Consider the following 14,258-nt stretch of genomic DNA (forward strand, 5'->3'; position numbering starts at 1 on the left):
CTGTTCTGTTCTTGTTTAAGACACAATCCAACTAGCCAGGGGACTGCTTCATGCTTCAGGAACTGAACTTTAAGTCAAAGGCAGAAAGCCATTCTGAAAAAGTACCTAGCACCTGCAATTGAACGCCATCAGTTCTAGAAGTATGCTTTCAAAAGTCAAAGTGTAGCTCCAAAATAGCAGCTATCTACAACATGGATGCTTGTTCACACAAGTCAAGTGTTTGGGATATGACATTCTCTCTCCACATGGGTTTGGGGTGAAGTAGGCTGACAATAAGAGGGTTGCAGGTGGTATAAGACCATGAGTCCTTGGGGAAGGGTGGTAACTCAATGGTGGAACATTTGGTTCGATCTCTGATCATCTCCAGGTGCAGCTGGGAATGTCCCCAACCAAATGAAACCTTGGGCAGCCGCTGGCAGTCAGTGAATTGGATAAATGAACCAAGAGTAGATAGCAGCTTCCGACCTTCCTATGGTTCCAGGGAGGTGGAGAAACGCATTAAAAGCATCCCACCCACTTCTAAAAGGCCACAGATACTTAAAGGCCAAAGATGTGGTTACAGAGGAAAGTTTTTTGTCTGACGCCTAAAGAAATACTATGTTGGCACCAGTGTACCTGGGTGCCCAGCGGCTCACCTGCATGCTATAAACAGCAACGCATACCCAAATCAAGGTACACAAATCAAGGAGGAAGGTTGGGTCAACTGAGAGACATCACTCTCCTGCAAGTGTCTGCCAGGTCTTCATGTGAAGACCAGCCGCACACACTGAAAACCACAATCCTGTACCTCTACAAAGTAAAATAAAATACCCCTGCTGTGTGATGTGGTGCCCTTTCAAAAATATACAGTGGAACCTCAGTTTATGAACGCGATCCATTCCACGGAGGCGTTCGTAAACGGAGGCATTCACTCCCCGAAGGCACGCTTCTGCGCGAAGCACCGATAGAGAGCTTCTGTGCACGCGCTGAGCAGATTGCTTCTGCACATGCACGAGCTGTGCAGATTGCGTCTGCGCATCCGATGCCGCGGAACCTGGATGTAAACACTGGGTCCGCAGCATTTGTAAACGGAGGCGTTCGTAAACGGGACTGTTTGTAAACCGAGGTACCACTGTATCTGTGCTTGAATGCAAACTCTGCAAAAATTTTCTGGGAGTTTCTCTGAAGCAAGCCCAAGAATGTTGCCCACACCTCTGCATATGCGGCTGGGGGCCTTGGCACAATTCTGGTTCCCAGACATATGTAACTAAGGAACCAAAGATTTGTGCGTATGTTTGTCTGTTGCCCACACTGTGTTTGCCCTGCAGGAAACACTGATGTGTACCAGCAAACATGTTTCAAGCTGTTCTCGAGTACCTTTAGCCACACCATATTGGTAGGTGTAGGTAACATAACTACATTTGAGGGAGGAATGTCAGGAGAGCTCTTCCCTGTGCCACCAAGCTTGTAATGAAGAAATCCTGCAGGCATCCACCTTCAGTTCTGTGGCCTTGGCATGGTAAGTGTTTGGTTGGCTCCGACTCGTTTGTGCATGGAGCTCTGCTCAGGCAGGTATATGTCTCAACTTGCCTGAAGCTCTCTCATTTATTATTATTTTTTATAATTGAGATGTACACATCACACACAAGCGCGCCTCCGTCACTCTTGTGCAACAGAGAGCAGAATCAAAGAATCTTGCATCCAAGTAATTGGTCTTTTCTTCCCAATGACTCAAACGTCTTTATGGATTCACTTTGGGAGTCACTGCTTGAGTGCGGCCCAACAACAAAATGAAAATAATTTTGCACCTGCTCCCCCACCTAACACAACCCAGCGGCATAATTGGTGTGGTGGCTTCTGTAATTAAAAGGAGGGAAGAGGACCTAAATCAACACTGGGACATGTTCTCACGCTTAAAATCCAGGTTGCCTTCAGGAGAAAGCTAAAAGGGTGATTATTTAAACCTTCTGGAAATGGCAACGTTATCTACAACAGCATAATTTACTGCCAACATCTACTTAGAAAGAAAAGGTGGCCTGGTTCTCTTGCTCACGAGGCATAATATGCAGACTTCTGCAAAATGGGAAGTGATGTTATATATTTAATATATTTATTTGTTTTGGAAAGAAGTGTCCCCAAAGCAACTTGCAAATTAATAGAATGTGAATTACATGGAATTTAAATTACATGGAAGGCACTGAAGCCATGTTGAAAAATAATAAAACAAAATACTTGAAAAAATGCTCACCCATCAATATTTATAAAAAGGGGGAAATCCAATCTCCCTCCTGCCATGAGAGGAGCCCTATAGATGGGCCAAAGACATGTCTTGGTGAGCTCCAAATTGATGGTCAAAGTCTGGGTGAACAGAAATGATTTAGTCTGGTGTCTAAAAACAGACAATGATGGCATCAGGTGTGCTTTCCGAGGGGGAGCATTCCAGAAACAGAGAGTCAAAACTTTCTGCACCTCCCTTGAAAGCAGGCATACAAAGATGATGACTATCATAGTGTCCTGATAAGTTCCAGTTGACTCTGAATGTGGAAGCATCTGACTGTATCAATCAGTCCAACTCCAGGTATACAGGCCCCAATCCAGATGAAGGTTGCTGGCAAAACAAAACAGGATGTTCTGCCTTTGTTAAAGAAGTCAGTGTAACAAATTGGTTGCAAAAGGACTGAGATGTGAATAACTTTCTCAGGACTGGCAAATAAATGATTCCCCGAGCTGAACACAGCCCACCAAATATTTTAAAATGAATGTTCCTATGGACTTTTGTAAGTATATATGTATGGGCAATGCATAGTCAACAACAACAAAGAAAGAAATAATAAAGGCAAGTATAGCACTAGCAAGTGTGTCCAGCAGCTAACGTAGAAATAATAAGGACAATTGTGTTAAGATGGGGAATTTTCTGTTACTGTCTCTACAACGCAGAGTAGGTGCATCATTCCAAAACGAGACTTGTGCCCCCCTGGAGATGAAATCTACAATGTTCCCACAGAAAAAGCAACCAAAGAATAGAAATTATCATTATTTTATATCATTTATGCCATTATTTGATTCTATCATTTTCATGCCAATGTTCCTGTAAGTAACACAGGATGGAAACCATCTAAAATCAATAATGAAGAAGGGGAGTCAAGGGCAATAAGGGATGGGAAAATGCAACTACACACAATGAAAAATTGGTTATAGTAGGGAACTAGGAATAAAGGGCTAAAGCCAAAGGCCATGTGGAAAATATGGGATTTAGAGAAGAGATTTGATGTAAGGGAGAGGGGAAAACATGTACTTTTTCAGGTATGCACATACTGAAAGGGAAGTGTGGTGGAGTGGGAGTGGAGCAAGCAAAAGGAGGCAGAATCATGCAAGAGAGGAACAGATTTTGGGGGCAAGTGAGGATTGATGCAACTCCTGTTTTTGCAATTACAGGAATGCTGGGCATTTAAAAGCCCTGGCGAACCACCAAATACAGTTGGTGGGCTACATTCACTTTGGTGTGTTACCGAACTCCAAAGCTGGGCAGGTATAGAATAAAAAGCTATACCAATAAAATACCCGACTGAAGTAATTAAGCACATTGCTGTGTGTGTGTGTGTGTGTGTGTGTGTGTGTGTGTGTGTGTGTGTGTGGTCTCTCTCTCTCTCTCTCTTTCTCTCTCTCTCTCTCTCATTTTTAATGTTTGATGTTTCAGTATGTTTTTAGATGTGTTAGAAGCCATCCAGAGTAGCTGGGGCAACCCAGTCAAATGGGCGAGGTATTAACAACAACAACAACAACAACAACATGCACAGCTAACATCTGCACAAGTATAACTGGGAAGTAATACAGAGTTGTGATTTACTGATAACAAATCTTGCAGGCCTTGCAAGCATCTCACCTGCTACCTGAGCAGCCTATGTGCAATCCTCACACTTTACCATTGTGTGAGGAAGACAGAGAAAACTATTGCATGAAGCAAAGCCTGCCCTTGTCAGAAGTGGCAGGCCCTATCAGTTCTGAGGCTGCCTTTCCTGACCCAGATTCAACCCAGGGTTTGAGCAACTCTAGACCTAAGCCTGCTGGGAAGAGACTTTAGGGATGCTCACACCTTTATGGGTTCCTCAGTAATCTAAACATGCAAACAAGCAATGCCTTCCTTAACTGAAACACCCACCCCCATTGGACATCATTTGATCATGGATTTGTGGGGAGCATGCCTGTCACATTTAGTTTAAGAATAAAGTAATAATCAGTGTTAGAAACCAAGATATGAAAGCTAGGAGCTAAATGGCACCTTAAACCCGAGGTTATGGGCGCAACAACAGAATGCCTAGGCACGTTTCTTTAATAACAAGAATGCAAAGCTGAAAATGAATGAACTCCAGCTAAAATACTACATTCATTTTTCACATGGTCTAGTCCTTCTCCTGCCCACCCACTTAATATTCTTAAGAGGGTCTCTTCTCCAGTCTTCAGAGAGTGGCTGGAAGTGAGGAGGCAGAAAATGGTCCTCCTTTCCTTCCACTCTGCAGTTTTAATCTGAAATCCTAGGCGCAGTACTGTACCAAGAGCTCAGAAACTGCTTACGCTAGTGAAATTCCCTGCTGCAAAATGAGCCTAGAACAATGGGAGTTTCGAACACTGGTAATAATGGATGCTGATGACAAGCTACATATATTAAAATATATATAAATAATTTCCCTCCCCTGCCCAAGCTTTGAATATATATGGCTTACCACAAATGTAGACTGCTGATATTTCTATACAGTAATACCTCGGGTTACGAACGCGATCCGTTCCGGATCGCAGTTCGTAACCCGAATAGTTCGCAAACCGAACGCGATGGGCGCCGCCATTTTGCGCATGCGCAGATCGCGTGCGCGGCTTCTGCGCACGCGCGCGGGGCGAAAACACTTCCGGGTTTGCGCAGTTCGTAACCCGAACTGTTCGCAAACCGAGGTGGTCGTAACCCGAGGTACGACTGTACTGGGATTAATATGGAAAGAAAACCGCTCATTGTATAATTTGCCCCCATTCATGCCTTCGCTTTCACAGTACATTTCCAAAAGTTGCATCTTGACACACATTCTGAGATAACAGAACCATAGAATCTGCAGAGTTGGAAGGCACGACGAGGGTGAGCCCCCTGCAATGCAGGGATATTTTCGTCCAATGTGGGGATCAAACCCATGACCCTGAGATTAAGAGTTGATAACGTCCTGGAGCAAACTAACCATCTCTATTGGGAAATTTTATTTGGTAAACAAAAGTGTGGTGGAGGTGAGTGAAAGAGTTATACTTTACACCTTTTTTGCCCGTGTTCTATAATAATTTAATAATAATTTATTATTTATACCCCACCCATCTGGCTGAGTTTCCCCAGCCACTCTGGGCGGCTCCCAATCGAGTGTTAAAAACAATACAGCATTAAATATTAAAAACTTCCCTGAACAGGGCTTCTTTCAGATGTCTTCTAAATGTCAGGTAGTTATTTATCTCTTTGACATCTGCTGGGAGGGCATTCCACAGGGCGGGTGCCACTACCGAGAAGGCCCTCTGTCTGGTTCCCTGTAACCTCACTTCTCGCAGCGAGGGAAATGGCAGAAGGCCCTCAGAGCTGGACCCCAGTGTCAGGGCTGAATGATGGAGGTGGAGATGCTCCTTCAGGTATAATGGGCTGAGGCCGTTTAGGGCTTTAAAGGTCAGCACTAACACTTTGAACTGTGCTCAGAAACGTACTGGGAGCCAATGCAGATCTCTCAGGACCGGTGTTATATGGTCCCAGTAGCCACTCCCAGTCACCATTTAAGCACTCAATAGCATCTCCCCTCTCTCCTTAGGATACATGTAGACAGCTATAATTCTGAGGATAAGGTTCAAACCCTCTTGTCTACAAGTCATGGAGAGCAGCCCTTCCTGTTCTGAGAAATGGGTATCCCTGGAGTCTCTTGGAATAAGACATCTACTTTTCTCCAGGACTCAAAGAAGCTTCCACCTGCATATAGACCAACCTGATCTCAGACCAACACGGCTACCTACCTGTAACTGATCTCAAGGGTAACGGTTTGAATGAGAGGAGTTAGGCAGAAACCCCCTTTTTAGACATCACACGGACAGAGCTGGCCATTGACCAGCAGCCAGAGATGTCTATTTGAACTTTCTATATACCGATGAGATAGGACAGACTTTGCTAATACCCTCAGCACAGCACCTACAATGAGGAGCATTCACTCCCGCTGTGCACTGAAAAGGCCAGACAAAAGGAAACGGATCCAAGTCTTCTGCCTCTTTCTGTTCACTTAACTGCATGTTTTTAGGAAAGGAAGGGGGGGGGAAGGTCCACACATGAGGAACATTCCCAAGCCTTCCATGACTTCTATCACAACAGCCACAAAGCAGACAAATTAAAATGAACCGAATCGATGTGAAATGTTGGGACCACGCAATCTGTCAGCTTAACACCTTTTCTCCCCCAAAAGATGCCAGCCAGAAGAAAAATTCTATCAATAAGTAGCTTTTAGCCAGTCTATTCTCTTTTCGAGATCCAGGGGAATGGCCGAAAAATGGGACACACTAAAGTTTCAATTCTGTTATCCCACCATTAGCGCTTAGCCATTCACTGCTAAGTGCTCCTTTGTGCAATAATTGGGCTCGCCATTAGGTTTGTAATCAACAGAAGACACTCGCTGCCAAGTCCGCACTGTCTCCCGCCCCAGCTGTGCCTTAAAGCCTTCTACTGCTTTCTCTCTCTCTCTTCCCCCCACCCCAAAGTATCACTTGTTCCCTGTCTTCCTATTTAATTCCACAGTCAAGTTCTCCTCCAGAGCTTTCTGCTGAATGGGAAGTGTCTTGCGGGGTAACCAACACTGCCCGCAGCTGCGTCCCACAATAGCTCCCTCCTGCTTGCATTACAGCTTGTGGAAGATTTGGTCACGGTGCCCTAACTGCGGCAAACAGTGGTCCGATTCATAAAAACGTGCAGGAGGAGGGGCCTTCCAGCGGGATCCCTTTACCTGTTTCCCCACCACAAAACAAGGAACTAAATGGAATGGGTCGTGGGCGGCTTGGCCTGTAACGGAATCCCGCTGCCTGACAAGTCAATAAAGAGCCAACCCTCCCCTCCCCAGCCACACATGGAGAGCCAAGGTTAGAGGCAAACACAATTTGGATAGGCCTACACAGGGAGCTTAATGAGCCCCATTATTTGGCTATTGTGGGCAAACACTATGAAGCCAGTAATCTAAATTACCAAAGTCTGAATAACTTGTCGCTAAATGGCACACTGAGTTCAAAAGAAACCTTACAATGGCTTACTTATTCGCCCTTTCAGAGGAGGACCATTGTCCCACCAGGAGCCTAGGACGAAGAAGGGTTCCTAAGACAAATTCTGAGTGTTTTAAATTTATAAGAAACGCTGGACTACAACTACACTGCTCTGTAGCACCTGAGCGTAACACACACTGCGTTTTAAACCCCCTCCCCCAAATCTTATATGCTCCTCTATAAGGATCAAGTTATTTCCCTTATGATTGTTCTGCTTTTTGTATTGCCCAGTCTTGGTCATTTTGAGTCAGAGTCAAAGCTTCTCAAGTCTTAATATTTCCTTAGCACAACTTCACCCTGGGAGTTTTCTCTTCTGGTAAATTCATATCTTCAAACTCTGGGGTGCAGGCATTAGGGACCTGAAATTTGCCATAGCTCCCCTGGCGCATGTCCACTCTGCCAACCTGTCACACTTTGTGTGTTGGACCACAGCAAACTCTACTGCACCCATGGCAAATGCAATTGCTGAACAGGGTGTGAAATTATTTCAGGCTCTGCTCATGTTAAATTTCCTACATTGTGCAGACACTGCAATGCAGAAATGCGCATATATATATATATATCCCATAAAAGACAAAAAAACCCTGTACTCCTGTGAAATATCCATGCATTGTTATATGGATTTAAAATATTTAAATCCATTTTAAAATTTAAAATATAAACATTTAAAATATTTCATAAACTTTGTAAAAGCTTTGTAAAATTGTATTCTAGTCACACAAATCTCATTCATGATTCTCTCTATTGAAGGCAGACACTGTACGAGCATCGAAAATTATTGTGCTATAGTGATAAATTTCACCTCTTGGTCAAGCAATTCTCTTTCAACCTCAGTTTCTCTCTCTGCAATACGAGGACAATAACCCCAACCTGCCTTACAAAGTTTGTTGCAAGGTTTTCTGAACAGTTTTGACTACTTGACAGTGTCATATAAATGCTATGTATTATCATTACTGGTCATGTTCTTCCAAGCTGGTGTGCTTTGAGTTTTCAAAGAATGCACTGGATCAGTTGTAGGCATGTCCAACTTGGCACTCTCCAGATGTTGTTATACATCCTCAGTTAACACAGTCAATAATGGAAGCTGAAGTCCAATAACATCTGGAGAGAGCCAGGTTGACACCAATGATTAAAGTACAACTAAATTGGATGCTGAACTCTTGCTTAATGATTGCTTCAAGGTCCACTGAGTCTAGCATTCTTTGCAAGTTTCCCAGCAATCATTTGGTAGCCCACCAGAAACTGGCCAGTGGTTTGCGTCAAACATTTTTAATTTTTTTTAAACTACAGTAGTGAATGGGGATGCCAAAGAAATCCCACTGGCAGAAAAACATTGACTTTGTGTGAAATATTAATATATCTGGCAAAAAGGTTAATCAGACAATAGTTCTTTTAAAAAGCCAGTTTGTGACAATACGCATTAGTTGCTCAAAAATCTATTGGCAATTTAAGTTCAAGAAGTCCACACAAGCCCTTTCCAGATAACCAATCTTAAATGCCTCCCCAAAGAGACTGAATTAGTGATCTTGTAGCCTGATAACACGGGAAAACATACACATATGCACCAGCAGATCATTCAAATCATATAAAAAACGGTCATAGATTTCTCTAAAACCCAGCAAACTAATAAGTCCCAGATCCATTAAGGATAAGATCTTTCACAATAAATTAAATAAAACAATTTATTGAGGCCTGGGCTTGAGATAAAATAGATTTACTGGTTGACCTTTTATTCATTTAAAGAACAAAATTAGCTCTAATTGCATTAGAATGGAATCCAGTAAATTTCTTCTAATGTGGCATTTATGCAAGTGTTGCTGTAATTGTTTACTACAAAGATAGAAATGCTCTGATTATAATCTATTTTCCACTTGGTTTTAAGTGTGCAGTCAAAGCACTTGCAAGAAACCACCACCTGGGATGTAACAGCTAGATTTGAATATTGTGACCCAAACCTGCATTTAAATTATTACAAAGAAAATTAAGTTTTTAAATACGTTAGTGCATATTTATTTATTTGCTGGTGGTTCACCCAATGGAGTAGGTCAGCCTTTCCCAGCTGGGGGTTCGCCAGGTATTTTGGACTACCATTTCTACCAACCCTGAAAATGCCCATGCTGGTGGAAGTTAAAAGAGTCCAACTGTGCCTGGAAGACTGCGCAGGGAAGGCTGGAGTAAACGGCAGAGCTGTTACAGGGGGATTATATGAGACTCAGTAGATGGACTTTATGCATTTGCTTGTGGATAAGACAGATGTTATGAAATGAAGGCGCTCTATCTGTTTTTAGTTGATGCATATAATGAATCATAGCAGGCACCATCTTGGAATAAGCAATCCCTTGGGTGTGAAAAAAGGAACTGCTGAAAACAAACAGAAGCCTATTTTCAGATGGTGCATATCACCAGCCGCTTATCCAAATACATAAATGGTTAACCATTATTTTACAAAATATTGCCTCATTGATTGATCGAAAAGGTGCCCCTAATAAAACAAGTAAATAAGTAGCAACTTAATAATAATAATAATAATAATAATAATAATAATAATAATAATTAATACCCCGCCCATCTGGCTGGTTTCCCCAGCCACTCTGGGCGGCTGCCAACAGAAAAATGAAATAAAATAATCTATTAAACATTAAAAGCCTCCCTAAACAGGGCTGCCTTCAGATGTCTTCTAAAAATCTGGTAGCTGTTTTTCTCTTTGACATCTGATGGGAGGGCGTTCCACAGGGCGGGCGCCACCACCGAGAAGGCCCTCTGCCTGGTTCCTTGTAACTTGGCTTCTCGCAACGAGGGAACCGCCAGAAGGCCCTCAGTACTGGACCTCAGTGTCCGGGCAGAACGATGGGGGTGGAGACGCTTTATCAAATGTATATCCTGCCCTTCATCCCAAAGGAGCCCAGGGCGGTAGAGAAGACATTTGTCTAGATCAGGCATGTCAAACCTGCGGCCCTCCAGATGTTTTGGACTACAATTCCCATCTTCCCCAACCACTGGTCCTGCTAGCTAGGGATCATAGGAGTTGTAGGCCAAAACATCTGGAGGGCCGCAGGTTTGACATGCCTGGTCTAGATAATGGGGTTTGCACAAAGGCACATGGACTCTACAACTTTCATCATCGCTGACCATAGGGCCATGCTAGCTGGAGCTGAAGGCTTTCCATCCTTGAGGAAGAGTGGATTTTAGTGTGGGCCAAGAAATTTGTGTGTGAGAGTGAGTGTGTGTGTATGTATGTATGAGAGAGAGATGGCAAGAGGCTCAGAGCAAAGTCCAAACCCATTCTCGGACATGCTGAAGATTAACTGCCCCAAAGCAGCGTACGTTATTAGAAATCTCTTGGCACCTTGTTGGGAATCTCACAGGGAGAGAGCACTGCTGAGCTCAGGTTCCGCTTGTGGGCTTCCCATAGGGATCTGGTTGGCCACTGTGAGAACCAACCAGATGGGCCTTTGGCCTGATCCAGCAGTGTTCAATCTGAACAAGAGTGGCTTACAAGAGCAATTTAAAAAATAAATAAATCCATAAACAATAAAAGAGGAACCATACAATTTAGCAGCTCGGGAGACAACAGACTAGCATACCATGAGATCAAAAAAGCCTGGGGACAGGAATAATGTCCACTTGGTGGTCAAAGAGATATTTGGTTTGGTGAGTATCTTGAGGGTGGAGTTCTAGAGACTTTCCCCCAGTCATTATCCACCTCTGATGACTATCTTAAGACACGAGGCAAGTTCAGGTGGAAGAACTGGAGAAGTCGGACCTTAAGGTTCCCAATTCTAAGCTGTTCAGAAACACTTGTTATATCTTTCATACCACAGCTTAGGTGCTCCCGAGAAAGAATCGCATGTGATCTGAAATAAGCGACCAGGAAAGGAAGGGGCAGGGAGACCTTTAGTAATTCCACGCCTGTGAGAGCAAGTTACTGACCTCACCTCCAAGATGAAGGAGGGAAGAGAGGCTAGAGGTCACAGAAGGAAGGGGAACTAAGAAGTGCAGACTTAAATAGGCAATTGGCATATATGCAGAAGCGCGTGAAAACAGAGATCCCTGCTCTGGGCACCAAAGCACCCATTTAGATGAAGCAAAGCCAAGAATTTAGATCGACATTTTAAATAAATGTTAGAAATTAGAAATCTCCATCTCTTGCTGGCTGTTTGTCTAAGCAGAGACGACCAAATACCGAAAAAGCAAGCTACGTTCTTATCTGTACAGAAAGGCTCTGCAAGACAGGATTGACGGACCTTAATAGAAACAGTCTGAGAGATGCAGAGCCACAGTGATGTTGCTCTGCTTATTTGGTGCAAAGAATTTCCAATTCCATCCTTCTGGTAGCGTGCATAAACCCCTCTAATCAACCTGCTTCTTTTCAGCTTTATCTTTTTTTAAAGAGATGTTTCTACATCATTCCGGTTCCCTCCTCCCCACATAGATACTAATGAAATGGCAAAGTTGAAAGATGCTCTGTAAATACTGACAACACAAGATGCTAAAGGCACAGAAACCAAGAGGTTAGTTCTACACGTCGTGGTGGTTATTGCCCTAAAATGCCTGAGCTGGAAGTAAGGCTACCTTAGGGGGTTTGTTCTCAACAAGCCGGTCTTGAACCCTGGCAAGATGGAGGCACTGTGGGTGAATAGTTCCTGTGTCCGAGAAATTGGGACAGTTGCCAACCCTGGATGGGGTTGCACTTGCCCTGAAGGAGAAGGTTCACAGTTTGGGGGTGCTCAGGTAACCTCCGTGGCTACAAAGGCCTTTTACCAATTGCGACTGGTTCAACAGCTGTGGCATTCCTGGGAAAACCTGGCCACAGTAAATCATGTGTTGGTTTCTTCCAGACTGGATTACTGCAAGGGACTGCATGTGGGGCTTCCCTCGTGCATGATCTGGAAGCTGCAGTTGGTGCCGGATGCTATAGCATGATTGCTGACAGGAGCGAGGCACAGCTCCACTTACTATGGCAAGTGTGCCCTCCCACTGACTGGAATGCGTTCCTCTCAAACCTGGAATTGAGGAGGGAGGGAGAGTTGTCCCTGCAGCGGTGCTGCCCTTTGGAAGCACAGTACAGTGCGGCTGCGGGGATAATTCCACTTCCAAGTAGCAACAACAGCAAACCCCGTACGTGACAGTGTGAATGTGGTGCAAGGGAGGCATGTAGAATTTGGATGCTCCAGAAGCGTCTTGCTTTTAGCTGTGGCTTTCATTTTCCACTGGGAGCTTGAACCTTCTCTCACCGGACGTCATATAAGATGTCAGGCCACTGGCAGGAGGGCAGGATTTGCTCCAAATGGCCTGGAAAACCTAACAGGGCTGATGGGCTGGAAACTCCCCAACACTGGCATAGACATTTCCTTTCCCTCTCACAAAAGAAGGCTGCACCACCAGACTTCATTTCTAGAAAACACTTGGGCACCTAGTCTTTCAAGTAACAGCTCTTGCTTAGTGTCCTTGTCTGTGCACAGGGAGAGACAAACCAAAGCCCTGAATTTATGCACGCAGGCTGCATGACTGGAGATGGCACCCCTGGATAGTATAAAGGCTCTATTTGGTTGCAAAATTAAACATTTTAAATCATGACAGAAGCCAATTAGCATGCACGTTTGTCTAGGCAATATATTCATTAGAAATCGGGGAATAGTTCATTAAACAGGATTTGCCAGAAGGAGGAAATAAACAAATGGGATGACACTGCACCCAGCCCACCCACCACCAAGATTTTATCAAATGGGCTTTACTTTATACTTACATCTTGTCCTGACCAGCCCCCACTCTCAGCGTCAGCCTCGGAATCACGGGAGACGGCGCAGGAACAACAGGTTCCACTTTCATCTGCTAAAGGGAACACATTTAACTGTTAAATGTGCTGAATCTCCTAAAGAGAAATGTAACACCGACAGTGGGACTATGCAGGAAATTATTTTACGGGAAAGGATGCATATAACTTTACCATGAAACAGATTCGGGTTAAAATGAGAAAAGGCTGCACAGCAGATTTTGCATTTACTCCTCATGAACAGTATGGTTTAAGTGTGATATTTACCTGGAAATTTTTTAACTGTACTGTCTTTGTATGCCATTGCACTGTGTAAATAGACAGAAAGTGCCACCCCCAAGGTACCTGGAGTCCAAAAGTTTGGTTTGAAATGAAACCTAAATGGCGCCAAGGACCAGGAATCAGAGCCTTCTGAGTGTAGAGTTGGAAAAGTCCCCAAGGCTCATCTAGTCCAACCCCCTTCAATGCAGGCGATGAAGCCAAATATAAAGGCCATCTGGTGTCAAAAGGAAGATGGATTTGGCACCGGGTGAGCCTCCCTGGGGAGGGCATTCCACACACTGGGTGCCACAACTAAAAAGCCCCTCTCTGGTCACCTCCTACCTAACTTCAGAAGGCAAGGACAGTCAGAGGAAAACCTTGGAAGGATTCTAAGTAGTAGATTAAAGTGCACCTGAAATCAATACAATAGGCCTAACAGTGCTGATGGACCTTGAACTTGTTTACATGTTGAAGTCATCCTGGTTCTGGTGTGTTCTTCTACAATAAAAAACCTCATATTCTATATTTCTTAGATAGATGATAGATAGATAGAGATAGGGTTTTTCCTTCTACTAACAAGTGGTAGTTTCCCCATCTCTGTTTTTTATGTCTTTGCATTTAAAACTGTCCCTTTCCTTAAGAATCATTAAGAGGCACTGATATTTTGCAAAAATGCATTCAAAGTTAATTGGCCGAGAGCCAGTGGATAAATCAGCAAGGTGGCCTAATAAACACCATTAATCACCTTCCTCTCCAGTCTTTGGCTTTATGATTCAGTGCAGACATTCACAAAGTAGGCTAGACTTCTACGTCATTGTTTGTTGTCATTTATTCAATGCGCTATATAACAGGAGTTGGCAAACATGCACACAGGAGTTTTCTTGTTGGGCTGAGAGCAAAGACAATCTGGTCCGGTGTTCTGTTTCATTAACAGCCA

The 14,258-nt window shown here is 43.8% G+C and overlaps 1 protein-coding gene across 2 annotated transcripts in view; it reads right to left on the reverse strand.

Annotated features, from left to right (window-relative positions):
* The window catches only part of TAF3 (TATA-box binding protein associated factor 3), a 140,421-nt gene that overhangs the window by 23,202 nt on the left and 102,961 nt on the right, over positions 1 to 14,258 (reverse strand). The window contains exon 4 of one of the 2 annotated variants that reach the window (XM_035128439.3): positions 13,034 to 13,116. In XM_035128439.3, the coding sequence (XP_034984330.1) occupies positions 13,034 to 13,116 (83 nt within the window). Of the gene's footprint in view, positions 1 to 13,033; positions 13,120 to 14,258 lie in introns of both variants that reach the window. The other variant, XM_035128438.3, reaches the window with a different exon arrangement.

This window comes from Zootoca vivipara, chromosome 9 (assembly GCF_965207765.1).
Source record: "Zootoca vivipara chromosome 9, rZooViv2.hap1.1, whole genome shotgun sequence".
NCBI classification, from domain to species: domain Eukaryota; kingdom Metazoa; phylum Chordata; class Lepidosauria; order Squamata; family Lacertidae; genus Zootoca; species Zootoca vivipara.